The following is a 26,873-nucleotide window of genomic DNA, read 5'->3' on the forward strand; positions in this document are numbered from 1 at the left end:
AAAAAACTCCAGTGACTCTCTGTTACTTTCAGGATTAAATAGAAAATTCTCCATTTGGCATTTAAAGTCTTTCAGCCCTCTCCAGGCTATACTAGTGTCTCATCTCCACAGGATTTTGTCACCTTGGAAGCTCACTCCACCCTTAGGATACTTCTCACATTTGGAATATACTTAGCTTCTGTGGCCTCATCTTCTGAGTGGCTGGTTCTTTCTTGAACATCCAGTAAAAAGGAGGCCTATGCCAAAGATGTCTCTATCCCTCTCTAGGTTGCACTGCTGATTCTTCTCCACAGGACTTCTCACCCTCTTTTTTTCCTCCCCCGCTTCCCCACTTCCTTTTATTTGTTGTCTTCTTCCATCAAATTGTAGGCTTCTGAAAGGCAGGGATATATTCCCAGTGCTTAACACAATGCCTGGTACATAGTAAGTGCCTAAGAAATGCTTGTTGACTGACCGACTACACAGTCTAGCCCCTTCCTTAGCCCTTTTTTTAAGACTTTTATTTTCCTTTATGTACTCTTACGATCCAGCAGCACTGACCTTCTGATTGTTTTTTGCCCAGGGCCTCCCTTATCCAGATCCCATTCCTGAAATGCTCTCCTTTCCCATCTCTGCCTCCCAACTTCCCAGGCTTCATTTAAGATTCAGTTAAAATCCCACCTTCTGCAGGAACCTTTCCAAGTTTTCCCACTGCTAGTGCCTGCCTTCTGGGATTGCTTTCTATCTACTCTGTATATATCTCATGTGTACATAGTGATTTGCATGTTTTCTCTCCCATTAGATTGTGTTTTTTGTCACCTCCCTTATTTGAAAAAAGAAATACAAAGCTCTAAACAGATATGCATACTCAAGCAAAACTAGTTTCAGCTATTTATTTCCAAAAACTGATGTTGCATTCTGCATATTGAATCTATTACAAATCTGTTAGAAGGTAGATATGTAGTTCATCTTAGCCTTTTAAAATACTGGATGTAGTTAAAAGATTTAAATGTTATATTGTCGTACTGAATCTATGAGTGAATGTAATACCCTGTATTGTAATTCTGGCTCAAATTTATAATAGTTTTTTAAGGTTACAGAACAATACAGTCACTGTTGTAACTGGTGGGAATGTAAAGACAAAAATGAAATGATCTCTGCCCTCAAAGAGGTCACTTTTTAACATGTAAGTGAATTTAAAGTATATGCAATGTAAATTTAAAAAATTTCATTGGGGCACTACATGGGGAATCAGGAAAGGCCTACTCCTGAAGCTAAAAAAAACTGAAGCAAGCTCATTCTACACATGCGAGAGACCTGTATAAAAGAGAGGAAACATGATAAAATGCTATTTGGACAACAGCAAATAGGTCGGTTTTACGGGAACTTCTGGCCAATGAAGGCTTTCTGAATGGAAGGAAGCAGTCTAGCTCTCACTCATTTACACTAGCATAACCTAAAAATCAAGCCACATCAAATAATGATCAGGAAATCTATTGAGAAACTATAGCAGGAGATGTCTTTGACTACAGAACTACACAGAAAGGCAGGCAGAAGCCTGCAGGCAGTAGGAGCCCACCAATAAGGCCATCATCAGTTTAGGAAACAAGCTGGCAGTCTCCCAGGATGAACAGAGGTTAGTCATAGACACATACAGTTTGCAAAGCTCTATATTAGGAGAGTCAACAAGAGTTCAACAAGAGTCAAGGGCTCCCCCATGAAAAGCCCAGTGGGTTAAGAAACCCACATTGAGGACTTTAAAAGTAATTGGTGGCAGCACTCAGATCATGATGCCCCAGACTCTCTGTCCTGAGATGCCATAGAAGCCTGAAGATCCGGGGGCTCAGAACCTCAAAGATCCAAGTGGATCTAACGTAGGAAGGTAGAGTTCAATGCAGGAACCTAGGTGATACACGTTTGTTCAAGCATCCAAAAAGCCCAGCAGGAGGCAGAGCATGGCCCTAGCACAAAGCACAAGTTTAGCAACTAAGGCTAGAGAGATCACTGAAGAACATACAGACCTCTCCAGCGCATCATAATTGATCTAGAGATAAGCAGCAATCCAGTCTAGAAAGAATATAATTCTTTAAGGACTGCAGAGACTCAAAGGAAGAAATAAGACTTTCCTCAAGGATGATCTGTATGAATACCTAGAAGTGAGGAAGCAAAAGATTAAAAAAAAATTGTTCTAGAGGAATGAATTTGAAGGAGATAAAAAAAAGCTTAGAGAGTTGTAAAGGTTACCCAAATAATGGACTCCCTATAAATTAGAATAGACAAACAGAAATCAGTGACTTCATGAGACAGCAAGGCATATTAGAACCAAATTGAAACACTGAAGAAAACAGAATAAAATGTAAAGTATATCTTATCAAAAAAGAGCTGACTTAGGAAAACAGGTCAGAGAGAGAGAATTTAAGAATGATCAGATTCCCTGTTCAGGAAACCACAAATGAGAAGTGTTCACAACTACTAAATCCAAAGGGCCAAGTGAAATTGAATCTACTGATGACATATTGAAAGAAACCCTAAAACTTGTCCTTAATAAAATCCAGGGCTTTCAGGGGAGAAAGAAAAACACTGTAAGTTCATAAAGTTCAGGCCCTGAAGAATCAAGAATCCACAGTCAGGATAACACAAGATGAGATCTTCAAATGTAATGTTCTAAAGGGCAGCAATAGGAGATTACAACCAAGAATAATTCATCTTGCCAAATTAGGTATAGTCTGACAGGGAAAAAATAGACCTTTATTGAGGTCTGTTAATTATTATTACTTACAAATTCAGAACTTTGGGGCAGTTCTGATAAAAAACCAACAAACCAGAGCTCAATAGTAACTTTGAGATGCAAATGCAAGATTCATTAGATAACTAGAAAGGCAAATTTTTTTGAGCATTTGGAAGAGTCTCTATGAAAAAGAGCTTACATTTTAATAGAGGATAAGAAACAAATATCACTTTGGCATTATTGACATTAACTTTAATATCTTCAAAAAGTTATATTAAATGTGGAGGAAAAAAGTTTCTGGGATTGCATGGTTTTATTTTGAGGGTGTTAGGAGGAGAAAGAAAAGGAAGTGTAAAAGGAACTCAGTCATGTAAGTAGGATAAAGATGGTATTGGAATTTAGGATTTCTCTTTGTGGCCTTAGCATATGCTTCAATGCTTTGTACATTGGTTTTTGTTCACTGAATCTTTATATCCATTTTGTAGATGAAGTATTAGTCAGAGAGGTTTTTTTCTTGCCCATGGTGATCCTACTAGTATATCTCAGAGCTAGAACTAAAACCACCTTTTTTTTTGATTCCAAGCTTAATATGCTTTCCCTGATATCATGCTGCCCTATTCTGTTTAGCTCAGGGGTCTCAGTAGGCTATGGTTTAATTTGATTGCTCCCTCTCTTCCTTCCCAATTGATGCAGTGTGCTTTCATTTTAAAACTTTTCCTTTCTTACTTTTCCATCTCCTAGATCTCCCTGAGATCTGGCTTTTTCCTGATATGACACAGCCTCACTGGCCATCTTTTTCATCACTAGCTGTATTTTCATTCATTCTTCCTGACTTACTAATTCGTCTAGGCAGGGGAGTGGGAATAATCTTTGCTTCCCATTGCCACTTGCTAGTTCTCCTATCACTCAGTCCTGTCACTCCTATCACTCAGTAATCTTTCCTTTGAGATTTCACTCAGTCCACATCTACCACTCAATCAAAATCCTGGTAGCTGTTGTCTGTAGACCGCCAGGTTACACCCCACTTCGTTCTCAATGAGTTTAATACCTGACTCACTATCATTCTCTCTTGTTTGACTCTTCCTCTCAAACTAGGGGATTTCACTATAGATGTTGATACTTCCTCAAAAACCTCGCCTTCTAGTTCCTCAGTTTATTTATTTTGCATGACCTGCTCCCATCTCAGCCACGCGCCGAGTTGGTTAATATCCTTGATTACCCACAAATGCACCTCTTCCACGTTCATGAACTCTGAAGTTCCCTTATCTGACCACAGTCTATTCATGTTCCTCCTCTTTCTCTCTTCTTTCCAAAATCAGACTTCTTTATCTACTCAGTGACTTCCAGTCCCTTGACCGCTCAGTTCTCTTCCTCTGCTCTTATACTCTTCTCCTTTCCCCATCTTGTCCCCTTGGTCAACCAGTTCAACTCTACCCTGTCCTCTTCTCTTGAATCCTTTGCTGCCTTATCATATTGCTAATCATGCCCTGCCACACCTCTCAGCCTTGGATTACTCCCACTATCTGCCACCTTTGCTACCAAGCATATGCTGCTGAACAAAGATGGCAAAAAATCTTAAAACTGTGCTGACTAAATCTACTACAAATCTGTTTTACATTAACTCCCTATCCCACTCACCGCAGCAACTCTTATAAACCTTTTCTTCCCTCTTCACACTTCCCATGGCTTCCTTTGCTCTTCTTTCTCAGAGGAGAAATTCACCTCATTTTGCTGAAAAAATTAAAGCCATTCACCAAGAGTTCCCTCTTCTTTCCTCCTCCTTATCTTACATTATCAAAGTGTTTTCTGTCACTATCTCTGTTTTCACCTTTGTTTCTCAGGAAGAGGTGAGAGAGAAGCCCATCTCCTTTTCTATATGTACAATTAATCCCGTTCCATCTCATATTCTCTAGTAGAGAATCTGCTCCCTACCCCTCTGACCACTCTTTCTCAATCTTCTTTGCTGAATCTTCATCCAAATCATGCCCACTAACTGTGGCTAACCTTCAGGGCTCTCTTTTATTTCACTTAGTTTCATCATTTCCTGTGGATTAAATTGTCATTTCTAAACTGATGATTCTCAAATCTACTTACTCAGCCTCTGCTGACCTCTAGTTTTCTATCTCCAACTTATATCTTCAGCTTTCATTTCCAGTTCAAGAAATCTCAAACTGGATGTCTTGTAGACATCTTAAACTCAGCATGTCCATAAATGAACTTAATACCTTTTCCCCCAAATCTTTTCTTTTTCCAAATTTCCCCATTCCTCTCAATTCCCCCGGCTTGCAACCTAGACATCAGCTAAGCTCCTTGTTCTCTCATCCCCCTCTTCCTGTCAGATTTTGCCTTTATAACATATAGTATCTTTAGTATGATATGACATGACATGACATAATATAATATCCATTCTCTTCAGATGCTACCATCACCCTGATGTAAGGCCTCATCTTCTCACACAGAATATTATGTTAGATAATACATATTTATGATTACCATGAAATTATTATATTAAAATAATATTTTAAAGCAAGTATAATCCTTAGTTGAGCAATGTACACTTATAACCATTTAAAATTATCATATAGTAGATTTGGGAAATTTTTTTGCATAGATAGTAGACTTAGTTTTATGGAAACTAAAAACAACGAATCCTGTTTAATTGCCTTGTGTTTTTTACGCTTGTCAGAAGTAATAGTTTTGATTAAATGAAGGAGTTAGATCAAGTGCAGACTTGGCTCTGGGTTTAGGAAGAAAATGGGTGGCTCACAGACATGTGACTGGCTCTAAATGACTTTAAATCTGAAGGTATGTAAATAGGAACCTGTCGGAGTCTATTAAATGAGCATCAATTAAACAACTAAAATGAACATCACATCAGTTCTTTGTGAAAAGCATTATACTGGAGTTTAGAAGAATTATAGAGTTGGAGAAGATATTGGTGCTGGGCTTGTGGAGTTTACAGTCTAGTCAATATTTATAAAAGTTATAATACCAAGCCAAATGTGATAGGTGTATGGCTACAGTATAAACGAATTTAGACAAGTTCAGTCTGGGAAGAACAGTATGCATTTCATGAAACGTTTCCTAGGCTTGAAAGGGTGGGTAGGATTTCTGTAACTTGGGTACGCCAGAGGAATTCCAGGAAAGGAAAAACATGAAAATCATAAAGAAAAGCACAGAAAATGGAAAGATAAATATGTGGGGTACACAGTGCTCTGTGGGGAATAGTATGAGAAGGTAAGACTATAAATGTTAATGGTAGTGCCACAGAGTAGAGAACCCTGAATACTAAAGCATTTTAACTTCATTTAGTGGGTAGCAGGGATTTATTTAAAGATTTGGACATGACCAGATCTGGGCATAAAGAAGATTGATACAGCATGGCATGAAGAAGTGATTGTTGCAGGAAAGAGTCTTGAGACAAGAGACTGGTGTTAGGAAGCAAGTTTAAAATATTTAACTGTAGACTTCGGAAAAGATTTGAATAGAGGAGTCATTTATTTTTCATTGGATTTCTTTAAATTATTTAGCTATTATAGGTCAATTTGACATTTTATTGAACTATTTGAAATTCATTGTTTTGGCAGAACTAAGTTCAGAAAATCTCAGAACCTGCTTTAAGATCATCAATGGTTATATTTTTTTGTCGTCAACTGAATTTTTACAGGTATGTTGCAGTAATGGTCACATAGTAAGAAATGATTATATTTTCTCATTGAAATTAACAAATGACTTTGCAGAATTTAGTTATAAGAACAATTTATTTTTTAGGTATAATTCATAATATATTTCATAACCAATATTTTTTTTTTGCTAAAAAGAACTTACTTTTCTCGATTATTCTCTAGTAGGCTTGTAGAGGAATTAATATTATTCCTTAGACAAATGAGAATTTATACAGTTCTCTAAGTTCCTGGCATATCCAAAATGAATTACTGGATAAAAATGTATTTTTTAATATAATGGTTATTAAAATAACATAGCTTTTTAAAAATTTAAAGTAGTATTCTTTACTTCCATATTTCATCCTTTCTTTTGAATGTCTACCTGCCTGAAGAAGAATTTATTTATCTATCAAAACCTGTTAGAACAAACTCAAGGAGATTTTCCAGATCCTTGGTGTAGTACATTTGCTTAATTTATTGCTTTAAATAAGTAGAATATGAACAAGGGATTGAGAATCTTTGTTCTACTGTATTTTTTAAAAATGGGATTTGACATAAACACAAAATTTGTATCACTTGAGTATAAGAGAAAATTCGTAACAGCTTCCATTACATCTTTTACAATGTTACAAGCGTGAATTGGGTACAGGAATAACATCTTAATCTTTTTATGAGAGAAAAAGTATCATTTCTGTATACTATTTTATGCATATAAAAGCTGTTATAGTAGTTTTAGTGATTTAATACTTCGAAAGGTTAGAAGAACCTTTTACAGAACAGTGCATTTACAAATTATATAAATTTGCATTTCAGTATTTGTTTTTTGTCAAGTAAAGATCATCGTAATTGAGTTTTGGTAGTTTTTGAGATGACACGTATGTTTGTAATATGCATATACATTGGCTTTTCATTGAATTTCAGACATATGCAGTAGGTCTGTGTCAGTCATTTTGCGAACTGTTAGAGGAAATTACCACCGAAGGACAAGTTCAAGTGCTTAAGGTATTGTCTTACCAACTTTTTCATATGAGATCTGTTTTTTAAAAATTTCTACCTTGTAAATCTGGATTTTCATATTGAGTTAGGATGAGTGTCTGTGAGAGTACAGCGAAGTTCACATAGTTCTTAAAAAGATAATGGGTAACAACAAAATATATCTAAAGAAGTACAGGAGTGTTCTTTATAATATTTACTTCATACACCATCTACATTTCAAGGCACATAAAGGAGATAAAACCGAGGAGCATGTATTATCAAATAACATACTATGAAACAAGAAGCTGAAGATAATGGGGAAAATTGTTTAAAGCCAATTTTTTTTTGAAGATTCAAACAATTTTTGAATACAGTATGATTTGGAATGTTGAGAACCCTTAAGCAGTTATTATTTTGGCTGAGTTTTCCATTTAGCTTAGAGTTTTTCTCTGTTAGCAATTGATTGTTTATTACTTTAATCACATTATAGGGAAATTGAAATCAAAATATCACGTTTCCCTTTTTTAAAACAGGATAGGAAGCATGTTGTTTTCTTGATATTAGGATGACTCATTTATAGTAATATCATGATCATAACTCAGTATTTTCACTATGTTTAACAGTTATTTGTACTATGATTTAACACAGTGGTTCCCTTAGTCCATTTAGAGTTACACAGATCTGGAATCTTGTATTTTTTAATTCTTATGTCTTTTTTTCATCATTTTTCTCTTTCCTCTTTTGCTATCAACTGTTACTTCTAAGTGTCAGCATGCCTACCTCTAAAGAGTTTTTAAAATGTTATTTCCAGGAAAAGACAAACAGATATTAAAGATAACACTGTAAACTCAGCTCCCATTTATGCTTTTGTCATTTCTGTAAGGGAGAATGATCTTAAAATATGGAAGATCCCCTGAGGATGTTTCTTCAGGTATTTAGGGATTAGTGACAGTTATAATCCTGAAAGAATCCAGGAAGTTTTAGTTCAGTTTGAGTCACCCTGCTTTGGCAACTAGGGTTGCCTTGGAAGTCAGTGGAGACAATTATGGGAGATATAGCCCCTGCCATCCGATTTAGCAGTCACTATGGGAAGTGACATGCTTGGGACAAGGGCTGCCAGTGAGATTTCAGAGTAATCTAGAAAGAGAATCTAGGAGGTGAGGTTAGATCAGATTGACCTGAGAGTCAGATACTGTAGAAGAGCAATACAAGTCAGGAATGGAGTTTGGAGGACAGTGTAAATGGATTAGAACAAAGCCTACTCTTCAGAACAGAACTTGTTAGTTGAAAGCTAACCGGGTTTTATGTACACACTGTGCAGACATCACTCTAACTCAGGGTGGGGAACCTGCAGCCTCGAGGCCACATGTGGCCTCCTCAGTCCTTTGGTGCAGCCCTTTCATTGAGTCCAAATTTTACAGAACAAATCCTTTTATTAAAGGGATTTGTTCTCTGAAGGTTGGATTCAGTCAAAGGGCTACACCTAAAGACCTAGAGGGCCACATGTGGCCTTGAGGCCGCAGGTTCTCCGCTCTTGCTGTAAACCTCACTCTCACTATCTTCCAGTCTTCTCCTAAGTCTGTCAGTTGACCATTTTGATATGCAGGCTGTCACTCTCACTCTACTTAAAACTGTATGTACGTGTATCTCTTTCTACTGAGTCTTTGTTTCCCATTTGCCTCCCTTAGCAGAGAAGGGATTGGATGGTTGTTCCCCCCCTAATAAGGGAGGTTCTACTCCAGACCTGGCTTGCATAAAATTTTCTTTTGGATGAAGATTCAAACAATTTGGATGGTAATTACTGATACTTCTCAGAATATAGCAGTATATATTTTTTTACTTAAAAAATGACATCTCCATTAATGGAGACTGAGTTTATAATCAGAATTCTTATGCTCTGATGAAATCACTTATCCAGATTACTCTGCTGCGTGCTGTCCCTTACCCCAAAAGTTTGTTCAGTACTCTTTTCACAAATTTCTAAAGACTAGTCTTCTAAAATTCATAAATTTGGTTTTGGGATCTAAAAATGGAAGCATTAATGCTTAGGGTTCACAGTACAATGATGAAGTTGAAATAGTTGTGGTCATTCTTTCAGTGTGTGCAAAAATTGATGTCTTTCTTACTTATTAATAAAGTCACAGTCCCTGTCTCCACACACCTCCCCCACCCCCACCCCTGTCCCTGTTTTCCTTCCTGGTTTTTATTCCATTTTTTCAAGTCTCCCTTAAATGAGTTCTTAGCTGAGAAAGAAATGTTACATACAAGTATTATATTTATATCTATTCAGTTTGCAAATAGAGAAAGCAGTATATGTAAAAATTGTAAGTAACTAACTTTAAAGTGTTATGGTTTTACATGTATTTGTCTTTTTCTACTATCTTCTGTAGAAATCATAGGTTCCAATAACTAATTAAATGATTTTTACCTTTTTCCCTTGACAACTTGCATTAAATGAAATATCATTACATAAAAACATACATCTAAATTAGGTTTGTTTTCATTAAGGCAACATTGAAATGATTGGATTTGACCATTTCTAATAACTTAATGATCAGGCATTAAACATTTATTAAGCACCTGCTATATGTCGGGTGCAGCTAGGTGGCTCTGTGGATGGAATACTGGGACTAGAGTCAGGATGACTCATCTTCCTGAGTTCACATCTGGCCTCAGACACTTACTAGCTGTGGTGACCCTGGACAATTCACTTAACCCTGTTTGCCTTAGTTTACATCTGTAAAGTGTGCTGGTGAAGGAAATGGTAAATCACTGCAGTATCTTTGCCAAGAAAACTCCAAATGGGGTCACAAAGAGTTGGACATTACTAAAAACGATTGAACAAGAATGTGCCAGGCACTATACTTAGTGTTGAGGATATGAAGAAAGACAAAAAACAGTCCCCACCCTCAAGAAGCCTACAAACTAATGCAGGAAGACAACATACAAAAAGAAGCAGAGGGCAGAGGGTGGGGAAGTGGTGCTGGTGCCTGAAGAGGGGCATGATATAGAAGAATCCAAAAGAATGCAGCTGTATGGGAAATGAAGAGATGGCCAACCTGTGCTCCCTCCTTAAAAGGAGATAGATGCTGACTGCAAGAATTCTGTGTCCATCCTCCAATCACAGTGAAATCAAGGGCCCTAGGGGCAGAGGGTATAGAGGAGATGTGAGTTCCAGGCTGATTAGATCTCACAGGGAAATGCCAATAAAGTATGTATTCAAGGGCTGCAGGAAGAAGAGGTTTCTGGGACCTGATAGAGAAGTTCATTGGTGTAGAAGGTTCAGAGATTAGGAAGTGTTGAAAAAACATTGAAAAGAGCATACAGTTCTATAAACCAATAGATTTTTGAAAAAAAAAATAAAATGCAGTGGCATTTATTCAGACCCTGAAACTTCCTCTTGGCATTCTTCACTAGCAATAAGTATAACTCACATTTTTGTAGGCTGTAATGTTTATAAAGCATTTTTCTCATGCCAACCCTCTGGACACGTGTCCAACAATTCACTGGGCATTACAGAAACTGAAGACTTTTAACTCGTTTCTTTAACTACTATCCAATGCCACATTCCCCTGACTCCTTACCAAGAACTAGTAGTATGTAGGAGGCATCAAGAAGTGAAAGAAATTCTGACTGAGGTATTTATGAAGGAGGGGCACTGACATTGTAAATAGCCTTTATTTTTTGGAAAATGGACTGGCCTTTAGTTGTCTGGTCTTAGAGTTCTTATGTTCCAAACCTGCTCATATAGAAATGAGAGCAAAATCTGAATTGAATGCTGGATGCTGTGTTTTTGAAGAAGGAAGAAGAAGAGGACAGAATAGAATGGATAGTGCAGTAGCAGAACTAGAACAAACCTTTCAGAAAGAAAGGAGAAAGTAAACAGTATTCAGTGCCATTGAGAAACGAAGGGAGATCAGAATTGAAAAAAAGTTATTCTGTCACTTGGTCATTGACCAAGAAAGATTTAACAAAACTATTTCAGTGACACACTGGAGTTTAAAGGCAGTGTTTGTGAACAGTGAGGAAGTGTATAAACATGAAAATATACTGTGGAAGAGTTTGCCTCATGTTAGATAGGAGAGAGATTGGAAAGCATAGTTGTAAAGTTTAGTAGTTAAAAGGAGAAAATTTTTTGAAAGATAAGATGTGCTGAAGAATATTTCAATCAGTAGAAAGGGAGATTTAAAATACAAAAGAATAATTGGTTGAAAGGAGATAGAAGTGTATCAAAGGAAGAGATAAAGGGAATAAGGAAAAAAGGGACACTTATTCCTGTAGGACAAGAGGCAAGAAAGGGAGGATGAAGATCAAGAAAGTTTGAGGTGAAAAGCAGAGAAGAGATAATTTAGTTTTCTGAATAAGCCATTATACTCCATGAGTTTCCTGTAAAGGATTTATTTTGAATAGCAAAACATAGATGAGTTAAATTTACTTTTTTAAAAACACACCTACACGCAGATGATAACAGCAAATTAAAAAAAAATCACCTTTAGGTATATGGTGGATAAGTAGGATGCAACACAGGACAAATACAGACAAGGGATATCATAAGAAAAAAGATGATTGTATAGCTAGAGCAAAACATGACTGACGTTTTGCTGGTATCCATGCTATTTATAGAGGTGGCTAGTGATGTAGTGGGTGGAGCTTTGGGCCTGGAGTCAGCCACAGATACTAGTTGTGTGATAATCTCTGTTTGCCTCAATTTCCTCAAGTGTAAAAGGGATGGTTATGATAATAGTAGCATCCACCTTGCAGGGTTACTCATAATAATATTTGTAAAAGTGCTTAGCGTAGTGCATAGTACACAGCAGTTGCTATATAAATGTTTATTCCCATTCCCTCCTCTGCTGCCCATTGTTCCAGTGATATCCATGCTTGTCCCCTGACTTATTGAGTATCCTTCTCCTCCTTTAGAAGAATTATGTTTATTTAGTTTTTCAAAAATCACTGAACAAGAAATTAATTTCTGAAGATAGATTTTTTGAAATTCGTCGATTTGGTGTTTTTTTCTGATTCTATGGCAATTTTTTTGTTCTATTCCTTCTCTGTCCTTATTATTAAAAATCTGTGTTGTCTGTACAGGTTTGACCATGTCACTGACCTATTCAAAAAGCTCAGGGGCCACCCTGTTTCCTCTTGGATCAGAAAAAAAAATAATTCCTCTCTTTGGTGTTTAAAGCCTTTCATAATCTGGCTTTAGTTTTATGTTTCCAGACTTACTAAAGTTATTTTCCATCTTGTACTCTTTTTCCCAGCCAAACTCACTTAGGTACTCATACTCACCACTGACACATTCTATCTCCTGTCCCCTATATGCGTCTGCTCAGGTGGCTTCCATTCCTAGAGTGCACCCCTCCCACCTGCGGCTCTTTCCAGAACTCAGCACAAGAGCTACTTCCTGTATGGACCCTCCTGAAGCAACTAATACTTCCCCTAAATTATTTTGTATCTATTTTACTTTTATATTTACTTTGTGTACATATTGTATCTACTTAAAGGTATATGTGTTATTTACCAATAGAATATAAGCTCCTGAGAACAAGGGCTGTTACATTTTTTAACTTTGTATCCCTGCCTGAGACAGAGCAGGCCCTTAATAAAATGCTTGATAATTTATTGACTGATGTGCCTGTGTGATCCAGATGTTTCTGACTATCAGCATTCCTACTTTTTCACTCAGTCATGTGTCTGTATTTACTGTACTTTGGATGCTGGGGAGACAGATAAAAAGAATGAAACAATATCTACTTCAAAGAAACTTAGATTCTGATGGGAGATACATTCATGCATTACCCTCAATATACATTAAAGTGTTATATAGCATGAATATTATTATAAGTAAAATGTTTTACAGTCATACTATCACTGTATGATTGAAAAATATATATTTACATATGTACGTCAAGAGATTTCATTTTGGAGCAATATCCTTTATTTTAATCAGGCCTTAAAACACTGTGCTTGAAAAGTATTTTTTAAAATTTATTCCTTAATAAAAGTAATTTTAATACCAATATCATAATGTGATTGGAGATATTTTTTAAAAACAAGGAAATAGAAGGTTCTTTTGCCAATATATTGACTTTTTTATAGAAATACTTGAGGGAAAGTAGAAGATAACCTTGTGGGAAGTAAACAACTCTTCTTAGAATTTCTTTGAAGAAATAAATATAGGGTATGGAATTAGCTTTTGATTTCTTTCATACATGTAGGCTAATCTCATTTAAAAAAAACCTATCCTATTTTAAATGAATACTTCATTGTTGAGTAAATGTAAGTTTAGAGTTAGTTTACTCTGGCGGTTCCTCACAATAATAAGATCCTCCAGCCTGTGACCTCATCTTAAATATTTCTGCTATGTGAAATTGAAGCAGTGAAACATATATGTAAGAAATCATGTAATAGCAGACTGTTGGTATGCTCAGAATTTTTTTATTTTTGTTTCTATTTAATAAAGTTGTAAAAGCTTTGTAAAGGTATCTGAAGGTAATTGTTTAAAACATATTTGAATACGTATTAAAGTTATTTCTGTAAGTCTTTTATACTTCCTCCTTCTTTGAGATTAGGGACTGTTGTTTGACATCTTTGTGTCCTTAGAGTGCATTTTGTACAAGTACAAATACAAGCACAATAGGGCTAAATAAATGTTTGTTGATTGGATTGAATTAAATAGTATGAAAGGAGCTTTATTAATTAGAATTTTACTGATCTAGTTCTACTCCTTCTTATCCTCATAATCTTTTTCCAGTGTACAGGGGGGAAGCTGGTTCAGTGCTTTTGAAGTACTCTTAAATCTTGGTTATGGGTGCACCACAAATCACAGTCTTCCATTACCTGAAGATGTATCTGTTTTGACCAGTTAGAAGAGAACAAGCATATTATGATGACAAATGGTTTTAATGTTTATGCAATGCAACAAGAGGATTAGTACTAGTTAATAGTTTTTTATTCTATAAATTTGTTCATTTAAAATTCATTTGCACTGTATATTTCCATTGGACTGCAATCAGTTATCTTATTTTACATTATTTTAACTTCTGTTAGTGTGAATTTAAGTACATGTAACCACTTCCTAGAATTCATTAATCGCTCTAATTGCGACCTAGCTGTGTTGAAGTGAAATGTTGAAGAAGTTGAAGTCAGCAGTTACTTTTATTTGAAATGTCTCTATTAGATATTTTCCTGTTGGTCAGAGTAAGTACAGTTCAACTAGATAGATGCTTATCTCATTATAAAACTACATTATGCTTCTGTCCAAAGGTTAATTTTGAGTGTCTGTTTTGAGTGTAGCCATAAAAGTGCAGAGCCCTCTAGTCAGTTTATGGAGAATCAGAATTTGTATATGGCCTTTGCAGAGCATGTATGTTTCTTCAGTCTCTGAGAATGTTGGTTGCAGCATGCCATAGAATGAAGACAATATGAGTTCTTATAGTCCTATGGCAGGTGATTCAATTAATATCATGTGATATTTCGGATAATGCAGGACATATATAAAAGAAAAAAAATATTAGGCTAGTCTTCCCAACTTTAGCCCTTCTGTTTTCAAAAAGGGATGTAACATCATTGTGCTTCTAGGTATAGATGAACAAAATTCCATATTACAGAAAAGGGGATGGGTTCAAAAGCACATGGAGTTTAAAGTGTTGGTCATTTAGGTAGACATAATGTAGTTGATAGTTTGAAATACCTAGAAAGGCTTGACAGCTGCTCATCTCACATTTTCTCATAGTTGCTTATTAGATAACTTGTGGTTTTAACTGTTGTAAATAGTATTATGTTATTTCTGGTAATTTTAAATGATAGATCTAGTATAAATATCAGGTTTATATAAACTTTTGCTCATGCAGCTTTGTGATGTAGTTTATTATATTCATTTAGTCACATTTAAAATAACACAATAGAAATGCTATTTATGTCTTGAATATTATTTCATTTATTATATGATATACTAATTTTTTTCATGAGACGTTGAGTTTTTTCATTGACTCTTCAATCTGCTTTCTTATTTTTCAGGTAGTGGAAAGTGTTCTTAAAGTGAATCCAACATTAGGCCCTCAAATGTTTCAACCAATTTTACCGGGTGTGTTCAGGGGCATTATAGATGGAGAGGTAAGACTTTCTTTATGGTTAATTTGGGATTCTCAGTTTTACCTTTAAAAGAGAGGGTTTTTTGGGGCCAGGAAAAGGGTCAAGTTGATTAAGAGAAACATAGTTGCCTAGAGCAATGGTGTCAAACTCAAATAGAAATGGGGGTCATTCAGTTGTACATCAAAATCCATGAAGGTCTCCTGTTGACTTCGAAAACCACATATTAATACTATCTATGTTTTATTGTAATTTTATTTTGTTAGATATTTCCCGATTATATTTTAATCTGGTTCACGCCATCCTCTGGAGTGTTGAGGGCCACATGTTTGACACGTCTGTCCTAAACAATCTCATCACCCTCTTTATTCAGTTTTAAGTTATACAAAAATGGTCACTAACCTTTAAATGTAGATGTTGCTGGATTAGCTTAGGAACTAATGAAGGAGTACCATACTTCTCCTCAGGTTGTTTTTTTGTTTGTTTGTTGGAGAGGGGAAGATATCTCAGATAAGTGCCTAATTATAGAGTGGGTCCACTGGCCATTTCCCAAAACCTTATTGCCCCCATAGACCCCTCCTCTTCAAAGAATGCCAGGGTAGGACGTGTTTCCTTTATGCTGGTGCTGAAAAGAATCATAGATCCATCAAAGTATACCAGGTTTATTCGAAGGCTAGGGCTTTATGACTAATGGGGCTGCAGTGAAACCTTCGTACATGGCCAAGAGCCAAAACCCCTTGACAAAGTCATTTTATCCTGAAATAGAGAATTTAAAAGATGTCCCATTTCAGTTTTTGGAGCAGGTATTTTCTTGGAGCTACCAAACTTCCAGGGTTATCCTTCTGAACACTGATACTTTGTTATAATCTTATAACATGTGTGATAAGTTGTAAGTCACAAAGGACATACTTGCCGTTGATACTCTGAAAAGTAGAAATATAAAGGCAAATTTTAAAATTTTGGGCAATTCTGAGTCCTTATGGATTCTTTAGATCTCAAAAAAAATTATGTTTGAACCCTTTAAAACAGTATTTAGTAATACTTTTTTTAAATTACACAGAGGTATCCTGTAGTGATGTCTGCTTATCTTGGAATCATGGGCCGAGTTCTGTTGCAAAATACTAGTTTCTTTTCTTCTCTTCTAAATCAGATGGCGCATAAATATAACCAGGAGGTAAGAATAAGTGCTTGTATTTTAATTTAAACATTAAATGAAAACCAAATTTCATAAGGTTCTTTTGTAGTTCTAAAACTTCTCACTCTTAAATTCTAATAAACCAGAGTAGGGTTGTTGGTAATTAAGACTGTATACAAACCTTTCGAGGTAAATTGAATTCTTGTGTCCACTGCTGATAGGGAATCGAATCTTAGCCCTAGGACAACAGGGTACATTTAAGTGCCCTGGGAATCAGAAAGACTTGTGTTCACATCTCTCTTTATGGCTATGTGATTCTGGGGAAGTCATTTAACCTCTATGTGTCTCATTTCCCTCTTTTGTAAAATATTGGGTTTGAACTTGGCCTCTAAAGTTTGTGTCTTCCAGCTGTAAATCTATGATCCCATGTTATTCTCTGTATGGTAATTATTTTAAATTTGTCAATTTGATATGATATGTTTGATACATAATTTGTGAATTAGATATGATAGAGGCATGTGTTCATATTTTTGTAATACCACTCACCTTCAAATCCCATTTGCCTGTCTTTTTTCTGTCATAAAACTGAAACATTAAAGGACTTATAAAGTCCTCCCAGATTGTCCCAGTTCCCCTTTTGTTTCTTATTTTTCAATTCAACTCAACATTTATTATTAGAATAATAATAACTAGCATTTACATAGCCCTTTTGTGCTGAGTACTAGGTAAAAAAATGCATTAATTAAAATGCAAATGACAAAATATAATGTATCATACGAATTTAAAGAATTCTTAAACTATGATCATATTATATGATGTCTATAAATAAATAAATACCATCATTATTAGTAGCTTTGCCATTAAAGATTTGGTATATGTAATTTTTAGTTTCGTTGTGGTAGATAGTCTGCTCATTTAATATTCCTTTTTTTGAGATTCTGAATTCCATAAGAGGTAAAAGTACAAAATCCTCAAATTTCTTTGCTTTTTATTCTTTTTACATACTGTTTTGCAACCCTCTCTCCATGCATGTGAACATGTATATATAGATTTATGCAAATATTTAGTTCTCTTTTTTTCTTTCAAAAATAATTTGTTCATTATTCCAGTGAAAAAGACACTGGGGGGAAATGAGGGATGGAGCAACTGCAGGTGGTGAGATGTTACATATTGAAAAATAGTGGACAGTGAGCTGTGGAGGAGATTCCTGTTTCACTCCTCCCACCACCTCCTCACCCTGTCCCTTCTCACCATCTCACTAGATGTCAGTTGTTATACATATATGATATACATAGGACATTAACATCATCTGCTAACCTTTAAAATCATTGGGAAAATTCCCTTCTAGTACCAATACACAGACATCAGGAAGGTAGCGTAACTTATAATGTGCTGGATTTGGACTTAGGAAGACCTGAGTTTAAAACCTGTCTTAACATATGGTCTCTGTCAGGGGTGGGGAACCTGCAACCTTGAGGCCACATGTGCCCGTCTAGGTCCTCAGGTGTGGCCTTTGATTGAATCCAGGCTTCACAGAACAAATCCTTTTATTAAGGGGGCTCCCCACTCCTTGTCACTGATCTTGAGCAAGTCACTCAGCCTCAATTTCATCATTTACAATAAAGTGGGGATAGTAGCGCTGTATAGGAATGTTGGGAGGACCAAATGAGGTAATGCATGGGAAGTGTTTTACAGACTCTGAAGTATTTTATACTTCAGAGTGTTTAACATTTATTTAGGTGAATGTTAGCTGTGTTATTATTGTTGTTGTTGTCCTGGGCGACACTAGGATCTTATCCCACACAGCTGTACTATGTCACAAAAGGCAGCTCTGTGACCAACTTGACCTGGTAATTTTCCCCACCAACCAGAGGCATGTTACGTTTTTTTTTTTATTTAAATTTATTTATTTAACATATTTGGTTTTCAGCATTGATTTTCACAACAGTTTGAATTACAAATTTTCTCCCCATTTCTGCCCTCCCCCCCACTCCAAGATGGCATCTATTCTGGTTGCCCTGTTCCCCAGTCAGCCCTCCCCTCTATCACCCCCCTCCCCTCTCATCACCTTTTCCCTTCCTTTCTTGTAGGGCAAGATAAATTTCTACCCCCCATTGCCTGTGTATCTTATTTTTTAGTTGCATACAAAAACATTTTTTTTTTGAACATCTGTTTTTAAAGCTTTGAGTTCCAAATTCTCTCCCCTCTTCCCTTCCCACCCACCCTCCCCAAGAAGTCGAGCAATTCAACCTAGGCCACACATGTATCATTACGTATAACCCTTCCACAATACTCATGCTGTGAAAGGCTAACTACATTTTGCTCCCTCCCAACCAATCCCGCTTTATTGAATTTTCTCCCTTGACCCTTTCCCCTTCCCAAAGTGTTTGTTTTGATTACCTCCACCCCCATCTGCCCTCCCCTCCATCATCCCCCACCCCCTTTATTTTTTTTTATCTTCCTCCCTCTTCTTTCCTGTGGGGTAGGACACCCAACTGAGTATGTATGGTATTCCCTCCTCAGGCCAAATCTGATGAGAGCAAGGTTCATTCATTCCCCCCTCACCTGCCCTCTCCCCTCCTCCCACAGAATTGCTTCCTCTTGCCACCTTTATGCGAGATAATCCACCCCATTCTATCTCTCCCTATCTCCCTCTCTCAGTATGTTGCTCTCTCATCCCTTAATTTCATTTTATTTCTTTTAGATATCTTCCCTTCATCTTCAACTCACCCTGTGTCTGCTCTCTCTCTTTACGTATATATATATATATATATATATATATATATATATATATATATATATATATATATATGTATATACACATACATACACATACATACATATACACATAGATATATACATACATACACATTCACTTATGTATATATGCATATTCCCTTCAACTACCCTAATACTGAGGTCTTATGAATCATACACATCATCTTTCCATGTAGGAATGTAAACAAAACAGTTCACTGAGAAAGCTTGAAAATCCTCTATTTTATTGAAAGTCCATATTTTGCCTTGGAACATGATACTCAGTTTTGCTGGGTAGGTGATTCTAGGTTTTAATCCTAGCTCCATTGACCTCCAGAATATCGCATTCCAAGCCCTTCGATCTCTTAATGTAGAAGCTGCCAGATCTTGGGTTATTCTGATTGGGTTTCCACAATACTCAAATTGTTTCTTTCTGGCTGCTTGCAGTATTTTCTCCTTGATCTGGAAGCTCTGGAATTTGGCGACAATATTCCTAGGAGATTTCTTTTTGGGATCTATTTGAGGAGGCGATCGATGGATTCTTTCAATTTCTATTTTGCCCTGTGGCTCTAGAATATCAGGGCAGTTCTCCTTGATAATTTCTTGAAAGATGGTATCTAGGCTCTTTTTTTGATCATGGCTTTCAGGTAGTCCAATAATTTTTAAATTATCTCTCCTGGATCTATTTTCCAGGTCAGTGGTTTTTCCAAGGAGATATTTCACATTGTCTTCCATTTTTTCATTCCTTTGTTTCTGTTTTATAATATCCTGATTTCTCATAAAGTCACTAGCTTCCACTTACTCCAGTCTAATTTTTAAAGTAGTATTTTCTTCAGTGGTCTTTTGGACCTCCTTTTCCATTTGGCTAATTGTGCCTTTCAAGGCATTCTTCTCCTCATTGGCTTTTTGGAGCTCTTTTGCCATTTGAGTTAGTCTGTTTTTTAAGGTGTTGTTTTCTTCAGTGTATTTTTCAGGTATTTTTTGGGTCTCCTTTAGCAAGTCATTGACTTGTTTTTCATGGTTTTCTCGCATCCTTCTCATTTCTCTTCCCAATTTTTCCTCTACTTCTCTAACTTGCTTTTCCAAATCCTTTTTGAGTTCTTCTATGGCCTGGGGCCAGTTTGTGTTTTTCTTGGAGGCTTTTGTTGTAGGCTCTATGACTTTGTTGTCTTCTTTAGGCTGTATGTTTTGGTCTTCTTTGTCACCAAAGAAAGAATCCAAAGTCTGAGACTGCATCTGGGCGCGTCTTGGCCATATTCCCAACCAACTAACTTGACCCTTGAGTTTTTCAGTGGGGTATGACTGCTTGTAGACTGGAGAGTTCTATGTTCCACGTTTGGGGGGGAGGTGCCAGCTCTGTCAGACCCGCACTACTCCTTCCCCAAGAACCCCCAACCCGAACTGGGCTTAGATCTTCAGGAGGCTGTGCACCCCTGCTCTGATCCGCCACTTAATTCCTCCCACCAGGTGGGCCTGGAGCTGGAAGTAACAACAGCTGTAGCTGCCCCACCTCCGCTGCCCCCCCGGGGCTGGAAGCCGAACCGCGAACTCCTTCCACTCCCGCAGCTTTTCCCACTAACCTTCTCCATAGTCTTTGGTGTTTGTGGGTCGAGGGGTCTGTTAACTGCCGCAGCTCACATATTCAGGGCTCTAGGGGCCCCATCCCCCTGACTCCAAGTTTGGTTGTTCCACGCCACTCAGGCTGGGCTCTGCTCCACTCCGTTCCCAGCTCCGTGTGGAATAGACCTCACCCAGAGACCATCCAGGCTGTCCTGGGCTGGAGCCCTGCTTCTCTCTGCTGTTCTGTGGGTTCTGCCGTTCTAGAATTGGTTCAGAGACATTTTTTATAGGTTTTTGGAGGGACTCGGTATGGAGCTCACTCTAGTCCCTGCTTACCAGCTGCCATCTTGGCTCCACCCCCTATGTTACGTTTTTATTAATTAATTGATAATAATAATAATTGCTGTCGTTCAGTCCGACTCTGTGGCTCTACTTGGGCTTTTTTGGCAGAAATACTGAAATAGTTTCCTTCTCCAGCTCATTTGAAAGATGAGGAAACTGAGACAAATAGGGTTAATTGACTTGCCTAGGGTCACACAGCCAGTTAAGTGTCCCAGGCTGGATTTGAACTCGTGAAGATGAGTCTTCCTTATTCCATGCCCAGCACTCTATCCACTTTGACACCTGGTTGCCCCAATAACAATAACAGTGATGATAATAACTAGTATTTACACAGTGCTTGAAGTTTGTAAAGTGTTTATGTCAAAAGTGTTTGTGTGTTATCTCATTTGAGCCTCACAACAAGCCTGTGAGGTAGTTGGTATTATTTTTCTCTTTTTACAGATGAGAAAACTAACCTTAAAAAATATAAATAGCAGCCAGTTTTTCTTAAGTGTTTTTAAAATAGCAGAGAAATATCTTGATTGTAAAATAATGCATAATTGTTTTTAGTAAAATATCAAACCATTGACAACATTAAGGTCAAATTTTGGTTATTCTAAAGCATTTAATAAATTCCAAAATATTGAGGAGAAATGTGTGGGACACCAACATTCCAGAAAGTTCTTCCTTAGCATAGTAAATTAGGTTCAGGTAGATTTACTTTAAAGCAGATTTCAGTTTTCCCATTGAGTCTCATGAGAGAAGCAAAAAGCAGTGTATGTTCCAAATAAGTTTTCTAGCCAGCAAATGTCCAAAATATGTATAAAAATATCACAGATCTGTTTTTAATGCTGCAGCAACAAAGGAAATGACAACTGCATATGATAAAATCATAATTGGAAATACAAAAAGTATCTGAGGCAGTATATTTCAGTAAAAAGTAACTGATAAAACAATACAAAACAATGTTTCAAACTGCATCTTGAGTAAAATGAATAATATTGTTTTAGCAGGGGTGCATTTATTATTTACTTTGTAGTATATGACATTCTTCGGGTTAGATACATAAACTGAATTAAGGTAGTTTCTGTTCTGATGGAGCTTATGATTTTACTGGAGAGACAGAATGTATATTTGTTCCATACTATAGTAAGCAAGGTAACATATATGTATGTATGTATGCTTTCATGTAGTCCTGCATGTTTTCTGGCACATGGTAGGTGCTTAATAAATATTTATTGACTATTGTAAAGTAATGCCATAATGTATCATATGTTTAGATGCTACATAAATAAAAGCCCCGAAGTCTGGTGGTTGGAATGTTAGTTGCATTATTGTCTTCCTTCTTCCTCTGTAAAAGTGGTAGTCCTTGATTGCAAAAAGAAAAGTTTTTTTTTTCTGACAAGTTTTAAATTACCTAAATGCTTCTAAATTTGTGTCATAGCTAATTTCTACATTTATTTTGAACATTTCACAGCATAAGACCTTTTTGTTGGAAAAACATTAGACTTGGTTACAGTATATCATACTTTAAATCCTGGCTACATCAGTTATTAGCAGCATGACAGTGGACATGTCACTGAACCTCTCTGGGCCTCAGTTTGCTTATTTTTAAAATGGGAGTGATGATAATACTTGTATCACCTGCCTGATAGGAATAAAAGCACATAAATCAAGCAGTCATGAGTCCACTGGGCACTGCAGAGAATTGTTAGATTTTTTTTTTTTGGTCTGTTATTGTGTAACCTACTACTTATTTTTTACAACATGAGTGTCAGATTAATCTCTCATAAAGATATTTTGTTGAAAATAATAATATACTGATTGTTGGATTTTATTGGCATTTAATTGAAGAATATGCAGTAAAGAATGTTGAATACTAACTATTCTTAGAAGTAGGAGTCACATGACAGCACTCAATTTTTAAATTCACTGAATTGAGGTGTTGTGAAGTTTCTTAGAAGGAATCTGTGACCTAATTAATAGACCCCTTAAGTTGACAATCCTGTTTAAGTGAATTTTTCATAGTTTTAAAACATCCATATATGCACACTATACCCAAACTCGACCTAGGAGAGAGATAAAAGTGAATCCTAAGATTCCTATGTTTCTTTAGTATTACACATTTATTGTATATTGAAAAAAATGCCTCCTACTTTCTCATTCCTTCTATTTATCTCCTTTTTGTAATTTTTATTATTTGTAATGATATAATAATAGAGTATTAACTAATATTTAATTATATCAGCTATTCGTGACTGACAAAATTAGATAGTTGTCATTACATCTATCCCTTAATAGTGATTGTTTCTTAGAATATCATTATAAAAAGTAGTTCAGATCATCATTGATTTTGCAGTTTACATCTTGGGCCATTGATTCAACTTTTCAATAGGCTTTGTTTCAAATGCATTAATTATACTATTAAAATAATATTGTTTGGGGCAGTGCTATTAATCATTCTTGTATTTTGGTGTCCAGTCAGCTATGAATATTAGTAGATATCCCTTGGCTGGGAGAAGGGTGCTCCATTATATTCTCTTAAAACTTATTTCACAGGCCTTTACCATGGGCAGGTTGTTGCTGAAAGCTTCGGCAACTTTTTGTTGTTGTTCTTTTTTGACAATGTTCACAATTACATAGCCATTTCAAAATTTATTGCCTTTGATGAATTACCATATTTATTTTAAAATTGTTCTTTTTTTCTTAAACTTTTATAATTTCCCTAATAGTGTGTTTGTATAAGCTAGTTTGCCTAAAAGAAATGATTGTCGCCTACTATAGACTATTTCCCTGATTTTCCAGGGTCAGTGGGATATTGATAAGGGGTTAATTTTAAGAGATTAACATTATGAGATCATTTGCATTTCTTAATGGAAATTAAGTTCGTTGTACTTCATTTATTATTCAGGAGAGTAAAATCATCAGGGAAATTTTCATAAATTGATAAGGGGTTTATGGTGGTTTTTTTTTAATTTTTGGATCACAGATATAAATTGAGCTAGAAAGGAGCTCAGAGACCATCTAGTCCAACTCATTCATTTTATAGATGAGGATAATGAAGGCCAGGGATAAGAAGGGTAACCAAAGGTCTTGCTTGTAGTAAGCATCAGAGGTCAGATTTGAACCAAGGTTCTCTCATTGCAGAACCAGGGTCTCACACAATCTCCTTAAAGGAAATGTTTCCAGTTTCCTAACCGCCTCCCCCCCCCCACCTCCCACCTCTCACTAGATCAATGATTATGATTTCCTTTTATCCTTCTTTCAAATCATTTAATATTTTATTTTTTATACCATAGCTTTAGAGTCAGAAAGGGCATTAGAGTTCACCTTGCCACTCATTTAACAGAAGAGAGTCTAGAGAGGTTAAGTAAGTTCCCTTTTTCACAGAGAAGTGAATAGTGAGTTGGGAGGCCTTTTAAAATTTAACTTTTTTAAATAAAAATAACAGAAATTTAGTTACTCTTCCTGCTTCCTCTCATTACATTGAGGGGAAAAAGAAAAACAAATTCTGTCATTGGCCCTGTTCACAAAATAATGAGTTTCATTCTGTACCCGAAGCTGTCACCTCTTTGCCAGGAGGTGGCTAGAATATATCATCATCAGATCTCTTGAATTATGGATAGTCATTATACTGATCAGTTTTCAAAGTCTTTGCAATGTGGCTGTTTTTTTTTCCTAGTTTTTTTTTCTAGTTCTGCTCATTTCATTCTTGATCAATTTATAATTTATCATAACTTAAAAGTATCCCATCATGCAAGCTCAGATTTATTTCTAGCTTAAGGGGAAAAATTGGCTAAATCAGTGTTTTATATAGTTTCTTAATACAGGAGAATAACAGTTTCTTTCTAAATGAATAGTACATAATTCACATGTCATTTGTCTTCCCAGCTACAAACCTCTTTTTAGGTGGCATAATTCACTAATGGTTTGTGGACTGATAAATACTTTCAATATTAGTGAGGCTTTTTTCTAGATTTTAAAATAGAAAAAAAAAACAGTATGCACTTTAGGAGAATAGATTTTTCCTCACAAGTAAAGATGCTCACTTCCCTCCCCATTTTTACCTATTATGCCACTTACAGTTTAGTGTCCACAACCATTCCTTCTCAGGCTTCTTTACAGGCTCCTCATTTGTATGATGCCCCCTTACTATTTTAATAGTGTCCAAAACTCTGTCCTGTGTTCTTTTTTCATTCTACACTCTCAGTGAGTTTATCAACTCCTCAAGATTAGTCAGTTTAGTACCATCTATATGCCAGTGATATTCCTATCTATAGATGTATCCTGTCTTACCGTGGAACTTTCAGTCTTGCATCACTAACTTCCTTTAGACATTTAAACCTACATGTCTTGAAGACATCTCAAACTCAATATGTCCAGAACAGAAATTATTATCTTCTTTGAGTTGTTCTCCCCACTGCCTGCCCCACTCCATTCCTCCTCCAAATTGGCTTGTATCATAAGAGGAATTACTGTTCTTCCATTCTCTCAGATTTGTAACCTTGTTATTATCCTAGACTCCTCATTCTCCTTCATCCCAGGAGTCCATTCATTTGCCAAATATTGTCATTTTTACCTCTGCAGCACCCTTTAACACCTGCCACCCTAATTCAGGCCCTCATTGCCTCTCACTTAGGTTATTGTAATAGATTCCTAATTGGTCTCTCTGCCTCAAGTTTGTCACTTTTGCAATCTGTCCTTGCTGATACCAAAGTGATTTTTTTTTAAAATGTGCATCTGACCATGTCAACTTCCCTACCCAACCAATTGCCAGTGTCTCCCTTTTTATACTAGGATAAAATATAAACTCCTCTGTTAGCTTTTAAAACCTTTCGCAACTTGCCTCCAACTTATCTTTCCAGCCTCATTAGATTTTACTCCTCTTCTTGTACTCTGAGATCCAACCATACTGGCCTTCTCTTCATTCCTTATATACATCTCCCTCTCCCCTTCTCCTTCTCTCTCATTCTCCCTCTCTCCCTTTGTAAGTATTGCTCATCTCCCATGTATACTTTGTCCTCACTGCCACCTCATGGTATCTCCCTGTCTTCCTTTAATACAAAGCTCTAGCCCCATGTTTTCCATGAAGCCTCTCCTGATTATCCCAACTACTAGTGTCCTCCATCCCAAACGACCTTTATTTTTATTACCCTATATTATTTGTATTTTTAAAAATGTTTTTCATGTACTTACATATGTGCTTATTCTCTCCTCTGTTGGAATGTAAGCTTCTTGTACCTAGGGATTGTATATTTGAATGCCCAGCACATAGCACAGTTCCTGGCACATAGGAGGTGCTTAATAGGTATTAGTTGATTGGTTTTTTTTGTTTTCTTGTTTGTTTATTTGTTTTTTGGAGGGAGGAAGGCAGGGCAATTGGGGTTAAGTGAAGTTGATTGGTTTTAAACATTAATAATATCTAGTCTCATTTAAATTAAAATATCTTGAGCTTCCTCTTTTTGTATTATGTAGATGGACCAGCTTCTGGGCAATATGATTGAAATGTGGGTTGATCGCATGGACAGCATTACCCAACCAGAAAGAAGAAAACTTTCTGCTTTGGCGTTACTTTCACTTCTGCCATCTGATAATGGGTGAGTGGTTAAATTTTTTTCTCGAAAGAAAATTTCTTTTACTTAAGAATGTATCACTATATCAT

General features: G+C 36.3%; 1 protein-coding gene across 2 annotated transcripts in view; it reads left to right on the forward strand.

The window, feature by feature from the left end:
* IPO11 (importin 11) overlaps positions 1 to 26,873 on the forward strand; it is a 212,354-nt gene that overhangs the window by 115,393 nt on the left and 70,088 nt on the right. For both annotated transcript variants that reach the window (XR_005010886.1, XM_036767335.1), the window contains exons 23-27: positions 6,295 to 6,374; positions 7,294 to 7,374; positions 15,367 to 15,462; positions 16,499 to 16,612; positions 26,687 to 26,808. Coding sequence is in view for 1 of the 2 variants with exons in the window: in XM_036767335.1 (XP_036623230.1) it covers positions 6,295 to 6,374; positions 7,294 to 7,374; positions 15,367 to 15,462; positions 16,499 to 16,612; positions 26,687 to 26,808 (493 nt within the window). In the remaining variant the exon portion in view is untranslated. The remainder of the gene's footprint in view (positions 1 to 6,294; positions 6,375 to 7,293; positions 7,375 to 15,366; positions 15,463 to 16,498; positions 16,613 to 26,686; positions 26,809 to 26,873) is intronic.

The sequence above is a fragment of the Trichosurus vulpecula genome, chromosome 1 (genome assembly GCF_011100635.1).
Source record: "Trichosurus vulpecula isolate mTriVul1 chromosome 1, mTriVul1.pri, whole genome shotgun sequence".
Classification (NCBI taxonomy): domain Eukaryota; kingdom Metazoa; phylum Chordata; class Mammalia; order Diprotodontia; family Phalangeridae; genus Trichosurus; species Trichosurus vulpecula.